The sequence below is a fragment of the Triturus cristatus genome, chromosome 8 (genome assembly GCF_964204655.1).
Source record: "Triturus cristatus chromosome 8, aTriCri1.1, whole genome shotgun sequence".
NCBI classification, from domain to species: Eukaryota; Metazoa; Chordata; class Amphibia; order Caudata; family Salamandridae; genus Triturus; species Triturus cristatus.
In genome coordinates, this window is record NC_140591.1 from 364,098,021 (window position 1) to 364,121,927 (window position 23,907).

A 23,907-nucleotide genomic window follows, 5' to 3' on the forward strand; every position below is an offset into this window, starting at 1 on the left:
TGTGAGGTTTGGCATGCTGCTATTTCTCAAGAGCACATTTCCATACAAAGTAGTTCCTGTCAGTACCAAGGACAAAATGGCAATGGGTGCCTTATTATGCCAGTGTACAATTACTAACTCTCTCACAGGGTGGTACCTCATTGAAGTTTACATGTGTATCACCAGGCTCTTTAGAAACTGCAGTGATGACCCTGGCTTGGGTAAGGGAGTGGTGCGGACTGGGCTGAAGACCCATTCTTTGGTCTGAAGAGTCACTGATCTGAAACGTACCTGCAGAGGCAGGATGTGGGTATCCTTCATTCCAGTAGGCATTCGGCTACTCGGGTAGAAGGTGTAGTTGAGTTGGATGGGCACACAGGATGATGCCGAGTGAGCATCCTTTGCCTAGTCTAGTGCTCACTGGCTGGATGCTGATCGCTGTCTCAGAATTTACATTCATTCTCAAAGGAATCCGCTTCTTACCCACATGTGCATCCTTTTGTGATGCGTGGCCCCCAACACATTGATCTTTCTCATAAATATGGTATTTAATTGAGAGCCAGAGCATTTGATACACCTTTGTTGATGATAAACATTTTTCTCAACATGATTGACTGAATCCCATGAACCATATGCAAGATGGAATGAGTGAAATGTTCTGCAGCCGCCATGTGGTGTGGAACAAACGTAAGTGGCAAGAAATGCCAGCTTGTTGCAGTGTACACTTTCACAGGACAGACAGGCCTGAACTCCTGTGTTCAATTGTACCCTGGCAGCCTGCACTCTAACTTCCACCCCAGGACCGCCCACTCCGCCCAACCTTATCTCCACTTATTCTTGCAAACCGCACGTCCCTTTCTAATTTTGTAACCTGCCCTCTTCATTGACCCGCCACTCATGGTGATTTTTAACCCTTCATTGCTTTGTAGCTAGGGTTGTGCCAGTTAAGTCATCATTCATCTATACTCCAGCATTCCGATATTCCGGAGTGTGTGGTTCATTAAGTGGTTCTGATGCCGACAAGCACCGCTGGCGATGCAGCAGTGTTCTCCTTTCTGCCTTCAATCAAATCACACACAGGCTGCTTATTAGGATGTGTTGGGATCTCTGATAGCCAGCGGCAGCTCCTTCGCTAAGGCCCAGGAGAGTCGCCCCACTGCTCTCCGAGCAGTTCAAAGGAAAACATTATTATCATTTTACTTTTTCTACTGCAGTGGCATAGTTTCATGCGGGTGGGGGCTGGCCAGAGCAGGGGGAGGGGTGGTGGCACTCTCGAAGTACACATGACTGTCTGACCAGCCATCTTGGGCCGGCCAAACCGTCATGCGCACTTTGCATGTTCTCCACCGCCTGGGTGGAGAACATGCAAAGGCTCCCAGTCTGAGTGTCGAACCACAGTGCTAAGACCAATCACGGCGCTGCTATCATACAGACAGCAGCGTCGTGATTGGCTTAGGGGAGCCTGGGTGCTTACTGCTGCCAAGACTCTAGACAGGAAAAAGACGAAGAGGACGGAGGATAGGCGGCGGCCGACCGTACCCAGGTAAGTGCTTTTCTTTGTGTTTTCTTTTTCATTCCCCCACCTCCCACGCGCTACCCGCCCCACCACCCCCATCCAGTAGCAGCCTCTACTGCTGATAGCATGAAAAATATTGTACGGTCTAAACATATGAATATAGAGTTATTCTGTGTTACATTATGTGCCTGTTAACATTAATGAAATGTGTAGAGCACTCGTATACCCAGAGTTTTCATATCGCCATCTTGACGTCGTTTGTACTTCTGTTCACTGATGCGTCTAACTAGTACCTGACTTTCCATGCGTCTGAGATACTCAGCATAACCCTTCTTCAGCTGCTAAAGGAATAATGTAGATCATTGGCCTTTAATGGTGAGATGTCTGTTCACACCAAAGGACCCCATGTTCTTCTTCCTTGCAGGCAGTTCAAGGCCGCTCCAGCGCGCAGCATGACCGAGACCTGAGGGTGGACTTGGGGTTCCGTGGGATGCCAATGACCGAGGAGCAGAGACGCCAGTTCAGCCCGGGCCCGCGGACAACCATGTTCCGCATCCCAGAGTTCAAGTGGTCACCCATGCATCAGAGACTCCTGACAGACCTGTTATTCGCTCTGGAAACAGATGTGCATGTTTGGAGAAGGTAGGTACTGCCATCTATATATAGCCTGGTTGTACTGTTTTTTTCCCCTTGTTTTGTTCCCATTGCTTTCCTTAAATTCATGAGTTCTTTTATGCTTTATTCTTGGGACCAGGAATAGTCACTTTAAGAATTGAAAGTTATTAAGGGGTATATTTTATAGAGGTGGCTTAATTTCCCTTCTGCTGCTTAAACTCACCGTTCAGTTAGACTCAGTGTTTTCTTTCAGTCAATGAGAGGGTGCGAGACTTGTCCATCACCAATGAGAAGAGGCAGAAATGGATGAGAGGCCTGGAGTTAGGCTTTGGCTTGCAGTGATTAAAGATAGCCTGCACATCAATGCTAGTCAGGGCTTGGAATGGAAAAATAGAAGTGCAGGCACTCTGTACCAGAGTACCTGCTTGTTTCTGAGAAGTGTCGGTACTCTCCAATTAAAAGTATTACGTTTTTCTTGAGAAGCGGCGGTACTCTCCCTCTCAAAATAAAAAAGTGCTGGTACTCAGTACCGGCCCATTTAAAGTACTGCTGCTAGTCCAATACTTGCAGGCATTACTTTTGACTGCAGTGTCCCCATCCTGTATGCGATATCATGAGGCCGCCTCTTGCATTTTACGGTTCTCTTCCTTTGGTAGTCCCTTAGCAGCAGCATTGATTCTACCTCTTCCCCAATCCCTGCCTTGGCAGCCAAAGTTGTCCCATGTTTTGTGGGTTTTTCAGTCTTAAGAGGCAGTTCTGTTTGCATTCTGAGTAAGTTCAGGGATGTGGGTGTCCTTTATATGTTAACACAATAGAAGTGGTCCAGGTTATAAGTCTCGCATTTCATGCGTTTCCTATCAGGACCAGGTGCCCACTGTGCAATGCTGGGTAAGTCCTTGTTCGACCATTTTGTCTCATATCAGATTTACACGTCAACTGAATATATATATCACAGTGGTGTCCCAGGTAGGTTCAGGATGACCAGATCCATGCCAGCTTTTCAATATTACCATTGACTTTCTGAACTGTTTCCATTTAGATGAGCTGTACTACTTTTGATTTTATGGCATAAGGATCTGATAATCCAACTTGAGTTGTGCACTCTTGGTGTATTTTGTTCTCAGTTGTATGTGTTATTCAAATAGAAATTATTTAGAATTCCAGTGGTTTCGTTAAAACGTGGCATGGATCTGTCCGTCCTGCGTCGCGCACGAGAATTAATAAACTATTTTTGACTGTATATGGGCGTTTTACGGAATATGGTAGCAATTTTGTTTCAGGGCAGTCACATCCTCGCACGCTTACTGAAAATTACACTTACAATTACACAAAAAAATCCTGATTTTCATAGTATTTATTTATTTGCCTTCTTTTGGGTAGCTCGCTTTCGGCTGCCGTCAGGCGTGACAGTTACACCGGTAATTAATTATGTGTTTCCATTTATTTCCAGCCACTCCACAAAGTCAGTGATGGATTTTGTCAATAGCAATGAAAATATTATTTTTGTACACAACACAATTCACCTCATATCCCAGATGGTTGACAACATCATTATTGCTTGTGGAGGGATTCTGCCCTTGTTATCGGCGGCCACATCACCCACTGTAAGTACAGCACTGCCACCTAGCGGCAATTTCAATAATTGTACACTGTAAAACAGTACTACGCATCAATATATTGTATATGATATGACGGCCTTGTATTTGAATAGATAGAAAATAATCACTTCAATAAGAAAAAGAGCAGTTATACGTTAGCTACTTGTATGTATTACGATTATAGTAGTAGTTAGTGATATGTGATTTTTTCAATTCCAATGTCACTTTCCAGTCCTTAATTGATAGTTTTTTATTTTTTTCAAAAATCCGCACGTCGAAGTTGTCCGTGACACACCATCAGTCGGCTTTAGGAAATGAGAGCAAAAAATGTAAAATTATCATAAACTGACCGCATTGCCAATGTAAACCCCTAATGTTAGTCGAAGGCAGGCCAGTCTGAAAGGCTTTCCGCGACACAACAATTTTGCACTTTATGGGACTCGACACCGAGTTACACACTGTGAGAGTAATGACGCTCGAGGGTTTACAAACATACGAAAGGTGAATTGCAGTAAATAACAATCGTATCCTATATACACAGATTTTTATTGAAATATGCAGTTCTCATTTCAGTAACGAATAAATTTATTCCACTGGGAAGAGAAGAGCGTAGCCATCAATTGTGCAGCCGGTTCAGTGTCACAGGGGACCAGAGGTGAGAAGGGACCCAACTTGCCCAGTGTGGGACTGGGACTGAAAATAGGCCTGGGCACCAAGATAAGTGACCCCCATTCAGGGCTTTAAGTATGCCGGGATCTGCCGGTGCTCAGCACCGGCAGTTCTAAAAAGCAGGTGCTGGGACGGGTCTCTATCGTGTACTCCATTTTTGCCCTCACCCTCAGGATCGAAAAAAACATATCTTCGTTCTGCAGCAGTACCACCCTTCACTGCCTTTGATTTACTTCAAAGAGACTCGTTATAGTTCTTTCAAAGTCTCGTCATTTCAGAACTGAAGCTTTTTCAATATTCTATACAACGAAGCCATAGTTGTTGCTTATTTATCTTATGCAACTAACAACCATTGGCAGCACCAATAGTCCTGCTTGTTGTAGGTGTAATGTTACCTGTTGTATTATATATCTGGATACAAAAACAGAAGCAGCAAATTACCAGTTTGCACGGCTGTCCATGCTTAGCATAGAAATTTAGTTTACATGTTTTAAGCCGCGCCTTAATTATATCGACCACCCCTTTGAGAGACTCCCCAGTTTTTTCATCCCACTTAAAGCTCTGTCAACATTAGTGAATAAAATAGATAAAAAGTGTCCTGTGTTTGCAAATTTGAACTTATAATTTTATGCTGTACAAGTGTTTTGCAACGACCCTGTGACAAGGAGGAGATATGGTTAAAGCCACACCTCTTTTAGAGACTTTTTTTTTATCCCACTTAAAGCTCTGTGTAAGGTATGAACGACTGCATGGATTTCAGCTTGCTACAGGCAACGTTTTTTAATAGGAGGGAAATCAACTTTAAAAACCGACCCACACACTGATCTGTCAGACCAGCCCTTCCGGCACTGCTGGACTGCCCTATAGGCCAGTCCGACCTTCGACCTTAAAAAGCCGAAATCAGAATTATTTAAACACATAGTCTGCCTAGAGCCTTCTCTGTGTTTACTAAAGGTGAGTGGGACGTGGAGGACGGTGAACAGAGAGCAAAGAGGTGGAGGATAAGGGGAGGGTGGGCATTGGCAAGGAACATTTGATAGACTAAAAGGAGTGGATAATGATGAAAGAGAAAAGAGATAAGTAGAAGCCAAAGCGACAAGGGATGTAAAAAAGGCCAGAGAGAAGGAGATAAGGAAGGCGAGGGACTGAAATGGGGAAGAGAAAGACTGAGTAAGGGGAGAGGAAGAGAGAGTGAAAGGGAAAAGCGAATGGAGAGGTGAGAGGAATGGAGCTAGAGAAGGAATGGCTGAGTGAGGACCTTGGAGACCATGGGCAGGGGCTGTAATCCTCTGGTCTGGGGATGTGTAGGGGGCACGGCTTCATAATCATGTCTGCACACCACTGCATAAGAGGCTTGAATGTTTGTCCTGAAGAGAGCGTTATGATTTAAGATGATTCCCTGCAGTGTCTCCTCTTGTATGGTCCAGAAGAGAGACTAATGTTGACACCTTCACAGTAAGACCAACCCATTAAGGTGCGTTTTACTAGATAAGCTTAGTAATCGCAGTAAGTGTATCAATCAGCGCAGGTGAAGTGAATGATTGCAGACTGCATTTGTGCTGCTCTCCTACATGAAGTGAATTATGGGAAATGATTATGGCCTCGGGATCACCTTTATAAATATGTTGAGTTTATTGAAAACTGAAAACATGCTTAACATGGTGTGGCGTGTTTAGAACAGATGTACAAGAGTTCAATTTAAAGACTGAAACTAAAGAAAAATTTCCTGAGTTCTGTGAAAACTAGTAAAGATGAGTCAGGGTTTGAATTAAATCAATACAATTATGAAAATCTGCATAATGAGAGGTCTTTGTTTGTGTGTTTGACAAAGGATGATGGGAGAAATGCTTACAATAAGTCTAACCACTGGCACCCCTCCCATCATCTTTTGTGTGCTTAATGTGTTTGCCACTGCTTTTAAAACATTGTATTTGACTATTTTGTCTCACTTTTGAAACAAAGTTTTTAAAGCTAAAATAAACAATAAAGGTGAAATAAGACACCATTGTCTAACCCCTCTATTTAACTCAAAATATGAAGAAATTAAACTATTGACAAAAATGGCAGCCTACGGTGATGAATATTATAAATACATTATTAATTATTTTAGAACCAAGGCCTTATCATTTGAGAATTTCAAAATTAAAAGACCAGTTCACATGATCAAAGATTTAGCTGCTAATGGATATATATATATATATATATATATATCTATATATATATATATATATATATATATATATATATATATATATATATATATATATATATATATATATATATATATATATATATCCCCATTTAATCTTGTTAGTAAATTACAAAAATGTTATATTGTCCTTTGACAAAAACTGATTATTCTTGCTTTATTAGATTTGGAGTAATTGGGTGTAAATGTGAAGTAATCATTTTTGCAAAACTGGTATAATTTGTATTGACTAGCGAAATAGATATATAGTTTTATCATAGCTTCTTTGGAGATGAACCAGATTCACATACCTTTTGAGAGTTCTTTTAGCTAATCTGTTAATTGAAAAATATTGATGCAATTTAAGTAAATCAGAAAACAATATTTTGGAAAAGTAAGAATAACAGTTATAGTGAATCCAGGTTGACCCACAGTTTTTCTCCTGTAATTGAATTTATTGCTTTTGTAATATCGTCTAAAGAAATGAATGTTGTTTTCCAAAGAAGAAAGTCAATACTTGTTCCAGGACTTCTCTGTTGTTTGTAAATGCTGTATAATCTGTTCTTCTTGGGGTAATAATTCTGGCACATTAGTATTTTTATAGTTTGTGCAAATGCATTAAGAATTTCATAATCAGTGTAGATGGCATCATGATTTTTTTTGTAGAAAGAGTAGAAATTGTATTAAAATGAAATTTAGGTTTAATTAATTCATCTAAACAAACTTGGGATTTGAGTAATCCATATGTTCAAGTTTCTTAATATTAGTAGGTTTTTAAAGAATTTTCATGCTTCATTCTCTTTTTCTTTGACAAAAAGTTATCTCCGGCAGTTGTCTTGACAGACCCAAATCATATTCGTAGATAAGCTATCAGCTATTTTGAACTGAAAAAAATCAGTTGTAAAGTTTTAAAAGTAATGGAGCGGGAATCAGTTCACAATCAAAGTTGCTCGGTTTACCATCATCCTGGCTAATTCCCACTCTGTATCTACTCTGTTGTCAAGGCAAATGGATCTTTGCTGCTGTTTTAGAAAAGATCATAAGCAATACATCAGTTAAATTATAATCACAATTTCGAATCTATTTTTCAGTCAAGAATAAGAGTTTGGTATGAGTTAAAGTGTTTTATTATAAATATGTTAGTAAGTCATATTTATTAAATCACAAGTTAAATCCATACATTTTAGTCATTAGAATTTTATTAAAAATCAATAAGCAATATGCATTAATAAAATACAGAAAGAAGCATTAAGCACATTCCATAAAGGAAAGAATCCCTATTCTAGGAATTGAGAGATAATGGTGTCAGTCAGAACCCATTAGGGGTTCCAGTTCAAGAGAGAGAGTGAGAATTCAAGCATACTATTTCGGCATACAAAAGCAGTTCAATAAATCAAAAATCAAAGTAGAGCTTCCCATGAAGAGAGTTTGAGAAACTCAGTAGAGTCTCAAAGTAACATTGAAGTAGGTCTGGGTAAGAAAGGGTCTGGAAAGTGGTAAACGCTGGTAACCTACTCTGGGAACACACAATAATATAGACAGCACATACTGAAGCTTTTGCAACATGTTGCTACTTCCATCTCCAGTCAGCCAGTCTGCTCTTGATGCTCTCCTAGGAAGAGTATCACTCCTCTTCTTCTCACAGGAATACAATAGTCCACAGACATTAATATTAGGTCTGCAATTAAGTTGTATCATTTCTAAGTTCATGTGGGTCATCTTTGCCTTCAAGATGACTTTCCCACATATAAAACTACATTTTCTAACCATCCAATACATCAAGTTTGTACATTTGCGAACAATGGTCTGTGTGGAAGTTGAAACTTCTTAATAACGATAAGAAAACATTCAGCACAGCAACCATTCCTTTCTTTAAGAAATGCTGCATCTTCATGTGAGTTTCTTCATTATCTCACTTAAATGGCAAAAACTAATCATGAGTTGAGAGAGATCTTTGTGTAAGTAGATACATTTTGCAGAGGTATATGAAAACAGTTATGATACTATTGTTTATTATGAAAAAAACACGTTCATGGAGAGGTCAAGAAATAAGCATTTTATGCACATTTAGCATTCCTAGTCATGTCCGCTTTTCAGGCAATGTTTCTTCAGCCATTTGAGGCCAAGTATGAGTAAATATGATTGCCCACTACAATTTTTGCACTTAAAAGCATTTTAATTTTCATTGAAGCTTTCATATCTGAAAGAAACAGTTAGTTATAAATTCCTTACCTTAGAATTACCCCAAGGCATCAGACTGGATCCGGAAAGTTTTTTATCAGCAGTACCCCTGCGCGTTGGAAGGTGGCGTCGGTTGGCAACGCGTTCGTCGTAGGTGTCGTGGTCGCCGGGATGACGTCTCGGTAGCTACATACACGCCGCCCTCGTACACAGATGTCAGTTCTTTCTTTTTCCGCACCAGCAAGCGCAGATCCGAAGAGAGCGGTACCTCCAGTCACTTTTTGACAGACTTTTTTCTCGACTTTTGTCAACTTCGTTTTTGAGTCCATCAACTCCTGGTGTACGAGGGATGCCCGGCTTCAAGGCATGCAGTTCCTGTAACCGACTGATGTCGGATCTGTACCGCGTGTGCCTTTACTGCCTGGAGCGCAACCATGACCCCAAGTCGTGCTCCGACTGCTGAACCATGGGCTGAAGTCTTTGCAGGAGTGGTCCCGAGAGCTCCTCGAGGCCCAGCAGTCGGCTCCGTGTCGCTCAAGGTCCCGGTCATGTGGGAGGTCGAGGGACCGATCGCAGAGTCATCATCACTCCTCTTCTAAGTCTTCGCACTCGGGGTCAGGTAAGTTGAAGCATTAGAAGTCATCGAAGAAACATCATCGCTCTTCGACTCCCCCTCGTCCGTCGGCCGATGCGATGATGGGTGCGGGTGGTGTCCCTCTCGCTGCTCCACGTGCAGAGCCTTCAGGGTCGACTCCGGCCTTCCCTCCCTTCCCGGGACTGAGAGTGACCCCTGCCCAGCTTCGGCAATTTTATGAAGCGATTTATGACATCTTTGGGCAGCCTAACTCCGCTGGCGCACCTTCAGGCCCCGCGTACTCGGCAGGGGGCCCTAGGCCTTCGACGCCAGCGGCTTCAGCCCTGGCACCGCTGGGCCCCCTTGGATCCAGGCCTGGATCAGATCTGCGCCTGTCGACCTCGTTACACCTCCACTGGCGCCGATTCTACCGGCACAAAGTTCGCACCGATGCTGGCTGAGCCCCCAGCCGGCGTCGACCTCTGTTCCCGCCCTGATGTGGACACAGAGCCGGACCGGCGTCGACCGATGCTGGATGCGGCGCCAATGGGTACTTTTGTCCCTGTGTTCCACCCTGGCCCTTTTCAGCCAGATTGGCAGCCAGAGGAAAGTGAGGACGACTGGGAGGGGTCTGGTGACACTTTAACAGACCAGTTGGATTATGATCCGGACTGGAGAGAGGAACTGGGGGATGCCAGTGGTCTGGATACCTCCCCAGACCTAGGCATGTTGTCTCCTCCTACCGTGGCTACGGAGGAGGGAGCATCATATGTAGTGGTGTTGCGTAGGGCGGCGGAGGCTCTCCACCTCGAGCTACCTACGGTGGCAGTCAGGACTAACCTCCTGACAGAGGTGCTTCAACCGGCAACGAGCTCTTCAGAGACCCTGCTGCCGTTCAATGAAGCCCTAGCAGACATTCTTTTGGGTACCTGGTCCAGGCCCAACATAGGGGCTCCTGTGGATAGGATGATTGCCCGACTCCATCGCCATGCCCTGGACGACCCCACTTTCCTCTCCGAGCACCCCATCCCTTGAGAGCTTGGTGGTCCAAGCCTCAACTTCCAAAGGTGCCTTCCCTAATACTCCACCTGATAGGGAATCCAAAAAGCTGGACCAACTTGGGAAGATGTTTTCTTCCTCCAGATTGGGACTGCAGTCGGTAAACACTGCATGTCTGTTGGGCCATTATTCTCACTCTGTGTGGGATACAGTGGCTCAAGTGCTGCCTCAGTGCCCGGAGGAGGCCCGGGCCGTGCTCTCCCATGCAGTTGCTGAGGGGAGAGATGCAGCGAAGTGTACCATCCGCTGTGGACTGAATACCACCGGCTCGCTGGGTAGGACGATTTCAACGTCGGTAGCCCTTCAACACTACGCCTGGCTGAGGTCGACTGGTTTTTCTGGGGATGTCCAGAGCACTCTGATGGACATGCCTTTTGATGGCTGTCGCTAGAGAGCTTCAAGGACTCTCGGGCTGTGGCCAAGCCTTTGGCCTCTCCACCACATGCCCTGCATTGTCTGCTTTTCGCCCCTTTCGTGACTAAGGAAGGGGTGCCCAACTGCGTTCATCCAGGGCCACAGGCTGGCGCAAGCTGTTCAGCCCCAGTGTGGCCGGGGACGTGGGAACCACCAACGTGGTTCTAGGGGCCAGCGGGTGGGCCAGTCCCCTCTGCAGCAGCCTACACAGCCTCTTAGTCTGACCTTTCAGGCCCATCACACGCCACTGGGTGGCAGAATTCGCCATCATCTCCCCCACTGGCGTACCATCACGTCAGGCAGGTGGGTTTTGCAGTAGGCTGAAGGGGCTACTTCCTCCCTTTCGAGACTACCCCCCAGCCATGCCACCTCAGTACCATCGAATGTCGGGGGATCATCTGGCCCTTCTCCAACCGGAAGTTATGGCTCTCTTGGCCAAGGGCGCCATCGGACTAGTTCCTGCCCCAGAAGTAGGACGTGGTTGCTATTCCCACTACTTTCTGGTGCCCAAGAAGGACCAGGGCCTGCGTCCTATCTTGGATCTCAGGAACGTCAACCGCTTCCTCCGGAAGGAGAAGTTCAAAATGTTGACCCTGGCTCAGGTCCGGTCTGTCCTCGATCCTGGAGACTGTATGGTAGCATTGGACTTGCAGGACACTTATTTTCACATCCCTGTCCTGCCGGCCCACCGGAATTACCTGCGGTTCAAGGTAGGCCACAAGCACTTTCAGTTTACCGTGCTCCGTTTTGGCCTTACCAGCGCCCCGCTAATGTTCACGAAAGTGATGGAGGTGGTCGCAGCTCATCTGCGCAGATCAGGGGTTCCCGTCTTCCCCTATCTCGACGACTGGTTGTTGAAGGCGGGCTCGCCCCAGGGAGTCGTCTCCCACCTCCAGACTAGGGCCGACCTCCTGCATTCGCTGCGGTTCTCCATCAACATGCCGATGTCACACCTTACTCACTCTCAGAAGCTCCTCTTCATCGGAGCGGTTCTTGACACAACGCAGTTTTGGGTCTATCCTCCCGAACAGCGAGTCTGGGATATTTGGGCTATGATTCCGTTATTTCAGCCTCTATCCTGGGTTTCGGTCGGGAAGACCCTCCAGCTACTGGGCCTGATGGCCTCCTGCATCCTGCTGGTGGATCATGCCAGATGGCATATGCGGGCTCTGCTGTGGGACCTGAAGTTACAGTGGGCACAGAATCAGGGGAACCTGTCCAATTGGATCCAGATATCGCAGGGCACTGCACGCCAACTGCAGTGGTGGCTCACGAACCAGGATTAGGTCAACGGCAAATCCCTCTCCCTCCCTCAACCAGAGTTCACGGTGGTGACCCATGCATCACTTATGGGATGGGGCGGCCACATGGGGAGGCGGAGATCCGAGGTCTCTGGTCTCCGGCGGAGTCGGGGCTCAATATCAACCTTCTGGAGCTTCGGGCGATTAGTTTTGCACTCAAGTCATTCCTTCCCTCTGTCCAGGGAAGAGAAGTGCAGGTGTTCACAGACAGCACCACTGCCATGTGGTACTGCAGCAAACAGTGTGGGGTGGGGTCATGGACCCTATGCCAAGAGGCTCTCCATCTCTGGACATGGCTGGAACATCAGGGCATTTACCTGGTGGTTCAACACTTGGCAGGTTCTCTGAACGCCTGGGCAGTCAAACTCAGCCGCAGGTGCATGATGGATCACGAATCGCGTCTTCACTTGGAGGTGGTGCAAGGTCTCTTTCGACAGTGGGGAGAGCCTTTGTTAGATCTATCCGTCACTGAAGAGAACGCGCATTGTCAGAAATTCTGCGCGTTGGAATTTCCAAGGTGGCACTTGCTAGGCAACGCTTTTCGTCGCGAGTGGAGTTGCGGTCTTGTATACACCTTTCCACCTATAGCCCTTCTGCCCAGAGTGCTGAAGAAGATCAAGCACGACCAGGCCCAAGTCATTCTTGTGGCTTCGGATTGGGCACGAAGAGTCTGGTATCCCGAACTGCTCAACATGGCCATTGATCCTCCGATCCGACTGCCTCTTCTGGAGGATCTTCTGTCGCAGCAGCAGGGGACGGCCCTACTCCCAAACCTGTCCAGCCTCCACCTCCTTGCGTGGAGATTGAGCGGTGGCAGTTGGCGTCTTTTGACTTGCCTCCCGAAGTCTGCGATGTTATCTTGGCAGCCAGGCGTCCCTCTACTAAGACGGTATACGCCTGCACATGGAACAAATTTGTGACATGGTGCAGAGCAAAGGCTGTGGATCCCCTTTCCGCCCCTCTTTCTGAAGTTCTCTTGTTCCTCCGTTCTTTGGCCCAGCAGGGCTCTGCTCTGGGCACTCTTAAGAGCTACCTCTCGGCCATTTCAGCCTTCCTTAGGCTTCCTGATCAGCCTTCTCTTTTCAAGTCCCCTGCTGTAAATAGATTCCTTAAGGGCATTACTCATCTTTTTCCTCCTGTTCCCTTCATAATGCCTCAGTGTGACTTGAACTTGGTTCTTACCTATCTTATGTGCGCACCCTTTGAGACGCTACAAACTGTCCTCTTAGGCTTTTAACCTTGAAAACTGCCTTTCTGGTGGCCATCACCTCTGCGCGCAGGGTGAGTGAGCTACAAGCTATTTCTTCCAAGCCTCCCTTTCTGGTTGTTCATCCGGACAAGGTCGTCCTCAGAACCAGACCTTCCTTTCTTCCCAAGGTGGTCACTTCTTTTCACATTGGCCAAACCATCACTTTGCCCACTTTCTTTCCACCTCCGCATCCTTCAAAAGAGCAAGAGAGGCTCCACCATCTGGATCCAAAACATTCGCTTTCCTTCTACTTGGATCGCACCAAGCAATTCCGGGTGGACGACCAGCTCTTTGTTGGTTACATGGGCGCTAAGAAAGGTTGGGCCGTGCACAAATGGACCATCTCTAGGTGGGTCGTTCTGTGCATCAAGGCCTGCTATTCTTTGGCAAAGAAGGAGCCTCCAGTGGGGCTGCGCGCCCATTCCACCAGGGCAACAGCAGCTACTACTGCTTTGGACAGGGAGTCCCCCTAAATGACATCTGTCAGGCAGCTACGTGGGCATCGCTGTACACGTTCATTAAACACTACTGCCTGGACAGTCAAGTCCAGGGAGGCGGCTTTTTTGGCCGTTCTGTTCTCCAGGATTTTCTGGTGTGAACTTAGTTCGCAGACTCACCTCCGGGGTTGGTATTGCTGGGGTATCTATTCTAAGGTAAGGAATCTATAACTAACTGTTTCTTTCAGATGAACAAGTTACTTACCTTTGGTAACGATATATCTGTAAGAAACATAGGTTAGTTATAGATTCCTTACCGCTCCACTCATCCTCCCCGTTCTGCGAACTGACTTCTAGGGTAAGGACTTCCTTTCAGGGTCCTAGTTTTTTCACCAGTGGTCAGTGTCTTGCATGGCTCTGCGCTTCTGGTGTGGAAAGTCGTGTACAGAACTGAAGTCAGCGCGCAAGGGCGGCATCTATGTAGCTATCGCAACGTCATCCCGGCGACCACCACGACGAACGCGGAGTCGACTAACGCCACCTTCTGACGCACAGGGGTAGTGCTGACGAAAAACTTTCCAGGTCCAGTCTGATGCCTGGGGGAAATTATAAGGTAAGGAATCTATAACTAACCTATGTTTCTTACAGATATACCGTTACCAAAGGTAAGCAGCTTGTTCCTTAATGCTGCTCGTTTATTAGAAACTTTATTATATTCTCAATGTTATTAAAACAAATCTACAAAAGCAAGAGTAGAATCATTACCTATTAATAGAACATTGTTAAATGTTCAACTCCTATTGCCTTTAGATTTAGATATCAATTTGAGATCTGAAATGACAGGGCATTTTCAGATATTGACATTTTAGCAATTTTTGCAGAAATTAGGATTTGGCCAATTTTTTTTTAAAACACACATTTAATTTATTCTAGAGTCTGTTAAAGTAGGGTTGCAAAGTCACAAGGAGTCAGTTAGTGATCATTACATTATTGTATGAACAAATTGTTTTTGCAATGTGTTAGAAGTCTAAGTCATTTTGGAATTTATGAAAGTTTCAAACACCTTAATACAATCTCTTCTGAGAATCAGAATTTCATCTGGATATGAATGTTCCAAAGCCCTAATCTCCTCCAGGATTAATTCCATGGAGATAAAGGGACTGCATTTAACCAGTGAAGGTGAATAGTTTTTAGGTCTTTTATTGGTCAAATTATTAAAACAGTAATTTTAGAAGTAAAACTGGCTGTCACAGAGTTTGCAGAAGATGTCTTTGGTGAACTATTGGTGTCTTGTTTGATGTCACAACTCTACTCTATAATGTCTGAGTCTCAACCAGGGCTCCTGGGAGAGTACGTTTTCCTGTTAGAAAGAAGACTGACTCATTTAAATTTTCTTATTCTGCCTATATAGACGAGTAAATTGAATTTCTTTGTTCGAGTAGAGGGGGTGAGGATTACATTAGGAGACTTAGGCCTGATTTATATCTTGGTGGTATGGGTTCTCCGTCATAATGGCAATGGAGTATCCTTACTGCCAGGACTGTAGCCTACCCGTTAATCACTGTGCAGACTATTCTGTCTCCACCATGGTCAAACCCCTCTGACAGCCTGAAAGAGTAAGGTCCATCGGAGGTTGACCTCTAACTCCACCCGCCAAATTTAGATGGGTGGAATTAGAGGTCAGTTTTCACTGCTCGTCACCGCCAGGAAAACCCTGGCGGTAAGGGGCAGTGAACACTGCAAAATGCTTCCCTTGCCATGGAGAGGACTCCCATGGTGAGCGGAGCATTGTCATTTTCATTTTGTAAAAGAAAATCTCTTTGGGATTTTCTGTTTGAAAATAGAAAAAGAAAACAGTTTGCTGTACGGCTCCGTCATGCTTGACGAAACCGTGCATCAAACTGCTAAAAGCATTGACAGGAACCGCTGTGACTGCATTTCCTGGCAATGCTTTAAAAAATGACCGCTGTCTTGGCGTCATTTTATTCTTTGGCAGGCGCAGGTGCAGTCATGGCGTTTGAGTAAATTACTCGGTCGTCCTGACTGCCAAACCTCCGTCCACCAAATTATAAATAGGCCCTTTAGACTTGTATGGTTCTTACAGTATTGACATAGAACAGATATGGTGTATAAACTTGTTATCACATCAAAGAATAATCAAAAAGCAATTCGTTTTCACACTATTTTCATCCTCAAATACTATGCAGTCAAAAGAGTGAGGTAGTGCACACTCTGGTGCTTGCTCATTGGAAAACAAATATTTCGTCCCAAAAAGCTGAAGAATGTTTGTCGTGAAAACATGCTTAAATGAGGAAATTATGTCTGTAAGGATTTGTTGTTGTCCATATTCTTGAGCGAAAAGTGGCAATTCTGACAAGAATCAAAAGGGGATATGTACAATGAAGTGGTGGAGTGGTTCGTTAGCCTCCTGGGATTAACGACATGCTACACCACTTCCGAAACGCAAGGCTGCACCATATTTACAAGAATGTGGTGCAGTCTTGCGTTTCCCCCTGCGATGGCACTAAGTTTAACAACTTAGCGCCAACGCAGTCACCCTAGCACCAAAGTGCAAGGGTGTCTGTGTGCAGGGAAGGATTGGTTATGTGCAGGAAGGTGTCCCTTCCTGCACATAAACAATCCTAAAACGCCATTTTGTAACTTTCATGTTTGCTGCTTCATGCAGCACACATGAAAGTTACAGAATGGCGTTTTAAAAAAAAAGGTTTGTGTATGTACAGGAAGGGGTACCTTCCTATACATAAAGAAACCGTGGCATTTTGCTTTTTCCATGTGTGCTGCACAAGGCAGCACACATGGAAAAAGCAAAAACGAGGAGAAATAATGCATTTCTCCTTGTTCGCTAACTTAAGACCAGGATTTTCCTGGTCTTCATTTTGGCGCTGCCTCCTATCTACGCCACACTTACACATAGCGGGCAGCGTCAAATAATGTTTAGTTTGTTGTAACCAGCCCTGCCGCCTCGTCAATGCACAAAATGGCAGACGTAATGAGGAGAGATTTCACATGTAGCAGAAAAAATGTTTGGCTGTATGCATTGCCAAACGGAAAGTCACAAACAATACATACATCTAATGTAGGACTATTTCAAAATATTAATCTTCATTTTGTATCAATCTCACAAGTTGAGACACTGAGGAGTCCCTGTCTGATCCAGAACACTGTGGAGCTCTCATTACAGAAAACCATTGCCATTTGGCACCAAGCAATGCCACCTGTAATACATTAATTTAAAGATGTGTTCAGGTCACAAATAAGTTAAACCTTTCACACAGCCATTATTGTTTTTTCACATTTCTCGACAAAACCTTTTTGTTAAATTAGGGTCATTTGGGTAAAGCAAGGTGTATGATCAAAAGTTGCCTGCCTCACCCTTGGGTGAAATGAATTGCTCACCAGTCAGTTTCCTGAAAATGCAGCCACTACTAAGAAATCACTACCGTGGACCCACCTGCTTCTCTGTGCTCACTATTAGGGTGATATCCAGTTTATTAGTTTTGATTTCTTATTTTGGAGCCCAATGTCCTCTAACTGTAGGATGGTATCATGACACTCCAGGCAGCCTGTGAAAATACTCCAGAACAGTAACACGTAGCATAATAATTATGAAATACCAAAGCAGGCAAGAATGATATATAAACATTTTTCTAAGACATCGTGTGATATCCAGTCAAATTCAGAGTTTCTTAGATAGTACCTGCTTTTGTGTCCTTATGACCTAAATAAGAATATGTGATTGCTTAGGGATATAGTATATCTCCACGCACAAATGTGATTGGAGATGGAATGTAGAATGATGACCGGGCAAAATGCCTCTTCCGGTGTCGTAATAATGTCAATTCTCTGAGCCAGTATGTCACTCCACCTGTAAAGGCATATGACAATAGTGACACTGAGACAATTGGATACCATTGTCTGGTAAGATTAGAGAAAAACACCTTTTGGTCCTTGAGGGTGTTGCTCCAAAATGAAGCTTTGGCCATCTATATCCCTAGTTTTAAAATCCCCAGTCACAACTTTGGAGGCACTTGGAAAACAGGAAAGACAAGGTCATTAATGTGGCTGGACACCTCTAGCCACTTAACCTCCCCTTGAGACAAAAACCCACGAGATAGCCTTGGCATAGATGCTTCTAAGATTGGAACCCCCACATAATTTTGCTTTGAACCAAACCAAATGGACATATCTGCTGAATCTAAGTAGGACCAGATTTATCAGGATACCATTAAAAGTCAAAATTGTCTTCAAAAGTTATATTTTTGGGGAGGTGATAGATAGCTCTGAGCGGTGTAAATTCCAGCAGTACTTTTCTGGAAGATAATCATGTTGCAATCCACTCCTCAGATGAATTTGGCTTCTTTAATAATGCTTCAAAGATCCTGATGTATTGTCCATTTTCTGAATTCAGTCTTTGTATGACTGCAATCTTCAGTTCTGACCCAGACCTGGCAATCCAATGAAGGACCTTTCTAGGAACAGCTGCCCCCCCTTTCCCTGTTTTCTCTTTCTGTTGTGTGAGACATTTCTCTTCATTTACTGTCTTTGGATGAAGGACTTACTTGGCTCTGGAGGAGATAATGGGCTCCGAGTTACTGGTGAATTGGCATGGGTTAGGCTTATCTTGTAGAATGGTAACCCGGTATGCCAAGTGAACCCCTGGTAAATCATGTATAGGAAGTCGGTTCACTAGTGACATATTTAGCTTAGATAGTTATAAATAGTACTAAACCCCATACAATGCAGGTCATTAATGCATGTGCCAAATATTTAATTGCACAGTCTCATAAAAAGCAGCAAAAGTGAAGTGTTTGTGAAGGTAAAACTAAGTGAAATAGAGTACAATACATGCAGGTACAAAAGTACAGGTTAAAAAATCAGGCTCCAAAGAACAGGATGCTGAATAAATTGCTGATTTCAACCAATATATTAATTATAGTAGCTGGTGGCATATTGCATGCATAGGTCTACGTCATTTCGACATATAAGTCAATGATAGGTAATCATCCGGACAGAACTCCATGCAAGAGCACTGCAATGACTGCAAATTGAAAAAGAGAACGAATCTGAATATGTCAGGGGTTAGTCAAGATAGATATATCGGGAGTAGAAATTGAAGAGAAAAGGCAACACATCAGTAACTGACCACTAACAGGCCCATAGGCAAGGGTTCGGGCTAGAGTCCAGATCAGCAGTTGAGCACAAAGGCTACTCTCTGGTCATAGAAATCAATGGTCGTGACTCAATAAAACACATGGAGTGAAAAAAATGTGTAAAGAGAAATAAGTGTCAAAAGTCATGGCAGAAAACATCATGACTGAACACATTCATTTTACTCACAAAATGCATCAAGCGAATCACATTTGCTGCCTTAAATAGATAAATATGTGCCCAGGTACATAATCTGGGTAGGAAGGTGTTCACAAAATCATCTAGATCAAACATAATATGAAACTCGCCCTACACTAGCATGTCTGCATTTACATAATCAGAATCAGGGGCACTGCAAACACCACTGCCTGCCAGGTCTTTCCTCCTCCATGAGTCAGAAGAGCACCCCCGATGCACCCTGCTTGAAAATGGTGCCACATACACATGAAGTACAAGATCTCAATGGCATAGTGTCCTGGTAAAGATGCACATTTTCATTGTGCATCCAAGTCCAGTCGAGAAGTCATCAACAGTCAGAAGGCTGGTGATTCAAGGAGCAGTATTTACTGCACCAGCAGTCCAAGGGCTGGTGAGACAGGAGGCAGTAGTCCCTTGCTTCTTCGGTGAGGGAGGTATTCCGGATAACAGAATGCTGCCTCTAGCTGGTTTCATCACAACTGGTACAACAAGGCAAAGTTTAGGGATCGTTGCTCTGCTTTTATTAAGAGCGGGTCTGCATGTGGCACCATTTGGCTGTATGAGTCCATGGTCAGGGTAAATCCTGCTAGGGGAGGACCTGGCAACTACTGGCATTATCAGGATCTCATCAAAGAATTGTGGGATCCTGTAGGTTTCATGTGGTCCTGTTGACTCCTGGCTTTGAAAGTGATAGCCGCGCACACTACTACCTGTGCTGGTTTAATAACAAGGAAAGGAGGAATACTGGACAGTATGGGCACAGATCTGACTTTTGGCAGTGAGAGTCTACCACTACAATGCTTTTTTCCACTTAACATTTTCCAGATTTCCTTTTCTAAAAGTGGTTCTAAGATTGTGGTAATGTTCAAATAGATAAAGTAACTATCACAGGTTGTTCAAGGAAACCATGTGTCGTTCTTGTATGCTGTTCTAGAAGGCAGGAGACTCGTCTGGATGAATATCCCATTTACTATTCAGTTGACAGAGGCTTTGTTAGCCTTTGTACGGTTCTACAATGTTTTGTCCATGTAGTAGTAAATGGCTATACCATGACACCAGCTTAGACATACAGGTTAATGCCCCAGTTTAGTACACTATTAATCAGAAATGATGACATTAGTAAAGCTCTGAATATGTGATGCTCCGGCACATTTTGACAATACAGTCAAGGTTGTAGACAAGATTCCTTTTCATCATTTTACCAACATGGGTCAAGCATTCTTGTCACAACCAGACCTGTAAATGTGAAATGAAAGAGGTAGTTACAGGAACCATGTGACAACAAATGTGTCCCTCTCCTTGCCTAACTGCATTGTGGCCATTCCTACCCTAGACGTCAGCTAGTGACGGGCGGTTATGGGTTCGGTCGTATTTGAGATATCAGTTCGGAGGTGCTCCTATTTTTGATAATGAATACTTCAAAGTTTAAACATTTTTACAAATAACCAGAAAGTCAGTTGTGCCACACGTACGGCTGGTGAATATATTGGAAATGGTGGTTCGCGGGCCATATTCTACTGTAAACTGGGAGATTAGTTTTCATAAGCAGGATGCATTCTGGAATGGGGAATGTCTTTTTTTCAGTCATGTTTTGCATTAGGTATAAAATGACCATACTTGACTTAAAAAATGAGCATCCTTCTTATACTTGCACTCAAATGCAATAATTACAACAAAAGTCTCTTATTTTGGATTATGCTTCTTCACAAACATCTTCACCATAAAAACTAGGAGTGTGCCAGTGGGCGCTACTATTTATTGTGCTGCCTAATTGTCAATATCATAATGTACCAATGTGAGTTCATTTTACAAACCTAGTAATTAGCAATTGAAATTAGACGAATGTGCAATTTCTGGTGCTTTGTTTCTCAATCTTGCATTGTACTTTCTTTTGATTGTAACGCCTTTCTTTTTCTTGTACTGTTGTGATCTGTTGTTTGTTCTGTCTATTGCATGTCCAGGGGTCTAAGGTTAGTATTACTGCTGTAAGTTTCATTTTATTTTAACTCTATCATTTTTTCTCATTTAAGCTTTTTTGATGTGTCACAATCTAGGTTGCAGAATTGTACTATGCATGTGTTTTTAAATCTTTTTTTTTTTAATCACACTGCCTTAATATTCCTGTTTGATCGGGAAATCATAAACATTTTGAAGTGATTTCCTTTCTGTAGAAAGATAACTACTTTTTGTATGAAAAATACTGAGAATAATGTACTATTCTTTTTATGTATCAGAACGTCTACATTTGCTAGCATAGAAACAGGCTACAATTAATCTACATGTGTAATGGGCCTATATAAAAAGTTCTGGGCGTGATTATAATGGAAATGGTAGGAGGCATAGAGTTGTAAAAGGCAATGACTAGCTGCCAATAAGATAATAAGTTGGTAAAAGGGAAAAATAGATCACTTAAGGAGAAAGTGGTTGTCTATTTTTCTTCTGTGGTGGTCATTCTTTTCCCTTAATGCAATTCTGTATATAATCTGAGCCCTTTTCCCTCTTGTGCCCTTTTGCTTTCCTTTTACTTCATCAGTTAAATTGCTGTCCCTTCCACTTTGTTTGTGCTAATCCAAGCATTGTGATATTCAATTTTCTTAGTCTCCGGGCTTAAATAAAAAATATGGTTGCCTTCTCAAGTACCTATTCAAATAAAAATTGGTCTAAGATGAGTATGCTTGCTTTCTACTGTAGCCTTCTAATTTTTGATCAATATTAAAATTAATTTTTTTTTTATTAAAGTGGGTACTGCTTCCAAAAACATGACTTGATGGATATTTGATGTATGCTTTCTGTCACAGTCATATATCGGATCATCATTTATTTTTGGACCAGATATTTCTATGTTATCATCCAGATGCCCCTAAAATATATCAACTAGCCACTGTGGGCATCCACTATGGGTTTTAGTTTCTCTTCAAGGATTCCTCACCTCATAACTGGTGGTAATCTTCCACTACCATAAAAGTGCTTCCTTTAACTACAGGCAGCCCCATCCTCCCTCAACAAACTGTTGGGCAGACGTGACGTGATGATCAAGCATGTGTCCTACATTGGTGGGTGCGGGGTTGTCATAATTTCTCATACGAATTCAGAAAGATTAACAGTTTGAACTACCGGCACCCCAATCCTAGATATTCTCCTTGGTCTGTGCCAGTAACCCAGGTAGCTTTTGTTTCTTGTGCTTATGTTTAGGAATATGCTATCCTGGGTAGCCCCAACCTCTCTTTATCCTTTTGTGTTTTGGACCCCCAAAGTATAACCCCACATTGAATTAAAATTTGCATGAAGTACTTCATTTTCATGTAAAATCACCTCCCAGGTTGATTTGAGACCAAAATTCTTGGGGCTAACTTTTCTAGCAACCCCCATCTCATTAACCTGACTCCTGAATACAGCATCCTCTAAGTTCTACCTGGAACTGACAGGAAGCAGCTGTCCTTGTTCAGCTCTGCTTCTGGAAGTTGTAGTTGAATTTGCCCTCCTTTTTGTTCCTGGGGTCTCTTCAAGCTAAGTTCATAGATAGGACAACCTGATGTTCACTTCACACATGAATAATGGATTACACATTATACCCAGAAAAGGATGTAATCACTACCTTTTTCTTTTCAAAATGGCTAAACTGACTGTAGGGTATTATTAGTAGTGCATCAAGTGAACCTAAAATTAAATTGTATTTTATCCATGTAGCACCATGTTAATTATTTCCTTCTGAAAAGTAGCATACTTCAGTAGAAGGGTCAAAGTAAATCAAATTCATCATATATTTAATAATGTATAATTTCCTGAACATCACAGTGCAGTGTCATTTGACACAGCAAGTTTGGTAACTGGATCACTCTACCACCCCCTATCCCTTGCCTCCTATTATCGACAAGGGATCATTTTCTCTTGATCTCCTCAAAAGATAAAACGTGCAATAAAAGGATACCCATTTCCCGTCTATTCAAATCCTTTGCGTGCCATATGGTGATAGCCCTTGCTACGTTAGCTTCACATTTTAGACTGCAAGGGGAACTAATTTAGTGATTCCTCATTTACAGGGTTATCTTTTGTGAAGAATACAGCTTATATTCAGTGACTGATTCATACTTGTTGGCTAGTCTGTGTTATCTGCATTCACTACCTCCTAATCTTTTTTTTATTATTATTTTTTTATTTTATCCCTTTTTCTCAATATACACATTGTATTACATATCATACATTTGTACATTTTCCAACCAGTTTCTAAACTTCCACAATTCTACATTGACTGGTTTGAAATTTAAACAATACAAAATAACATAAAGCACAATTTAGACAGCAGGTAAAAAAACAAAAAGGAATTTGGTGTAACCTATATTTCATATTATATTACATTATCTTACGATACCATACTCTCTTTCCATTTCGCTATTGGTTCCCAAATTTTTAACCCTAGCCTTCTTCCCCTTTTCCCCTTACGTGCATATATTGCTTTCTCAAGGTTATAGCTAGCTAATAAATTTGCCAGCCATATTTGCATTCCCGGGGGTATCTTGTCTAACCATGCTCTTGCTATTGTCAACCTCAAAACTGCGGCGGCCATAAACACAAATTCCTTGTGTTCAGGTCCGTCCTGATTGTCTCTCCCCAACAGAATCATTATAGGTGACAATTTTATTCGTATACCAAGTGTATTACCAAGAAAATCTTCTACATTTTTAATCAAGGTATACAGCTGAGGGCAGGTAGCAAACATATGAACTATATCTGCGTCACCTGCATTACATCGGGGGCAAGTA

At 43.2% G+C, this 23,907-nt stretch overlaps 1 protein-coding gene across 6 annotated transcripts in view; it reads left to right on the plus strand.

The window, feature by feature from the left end:
• The window catches only part of NBEA (neurobeachin), a 1,788,010-nt gene that overhangs the window by 692,707 nt on the left and 1,071,396 nt on the right, over positions 1-23,907 (plus strand). For 4 of the 6 annotated variants that reach the window (XM_085621699.1, XM_085621702.1, XM_085621701.1 and 1 more), the window contains exons 23-25: positions 1,920-2,137; positions 3,561-3,714; positions 21,109-21,132. In XM_085621699.1, coding sequence (XP_085477825.1) covers positions 1,920-2,137; positions 3,561-3,714; positions 21,109-21,132 — 396 coding nt within the window. The remainder of the gene's footprint in view (positions 1-1,919; positions 2,138-3,560; positions 3,715-21,108; positions 21,133-23,907) is intronic. The other 2 variants (XM_085621700.1, XM_085621704.1) reach the window with 1 other exon arrangement.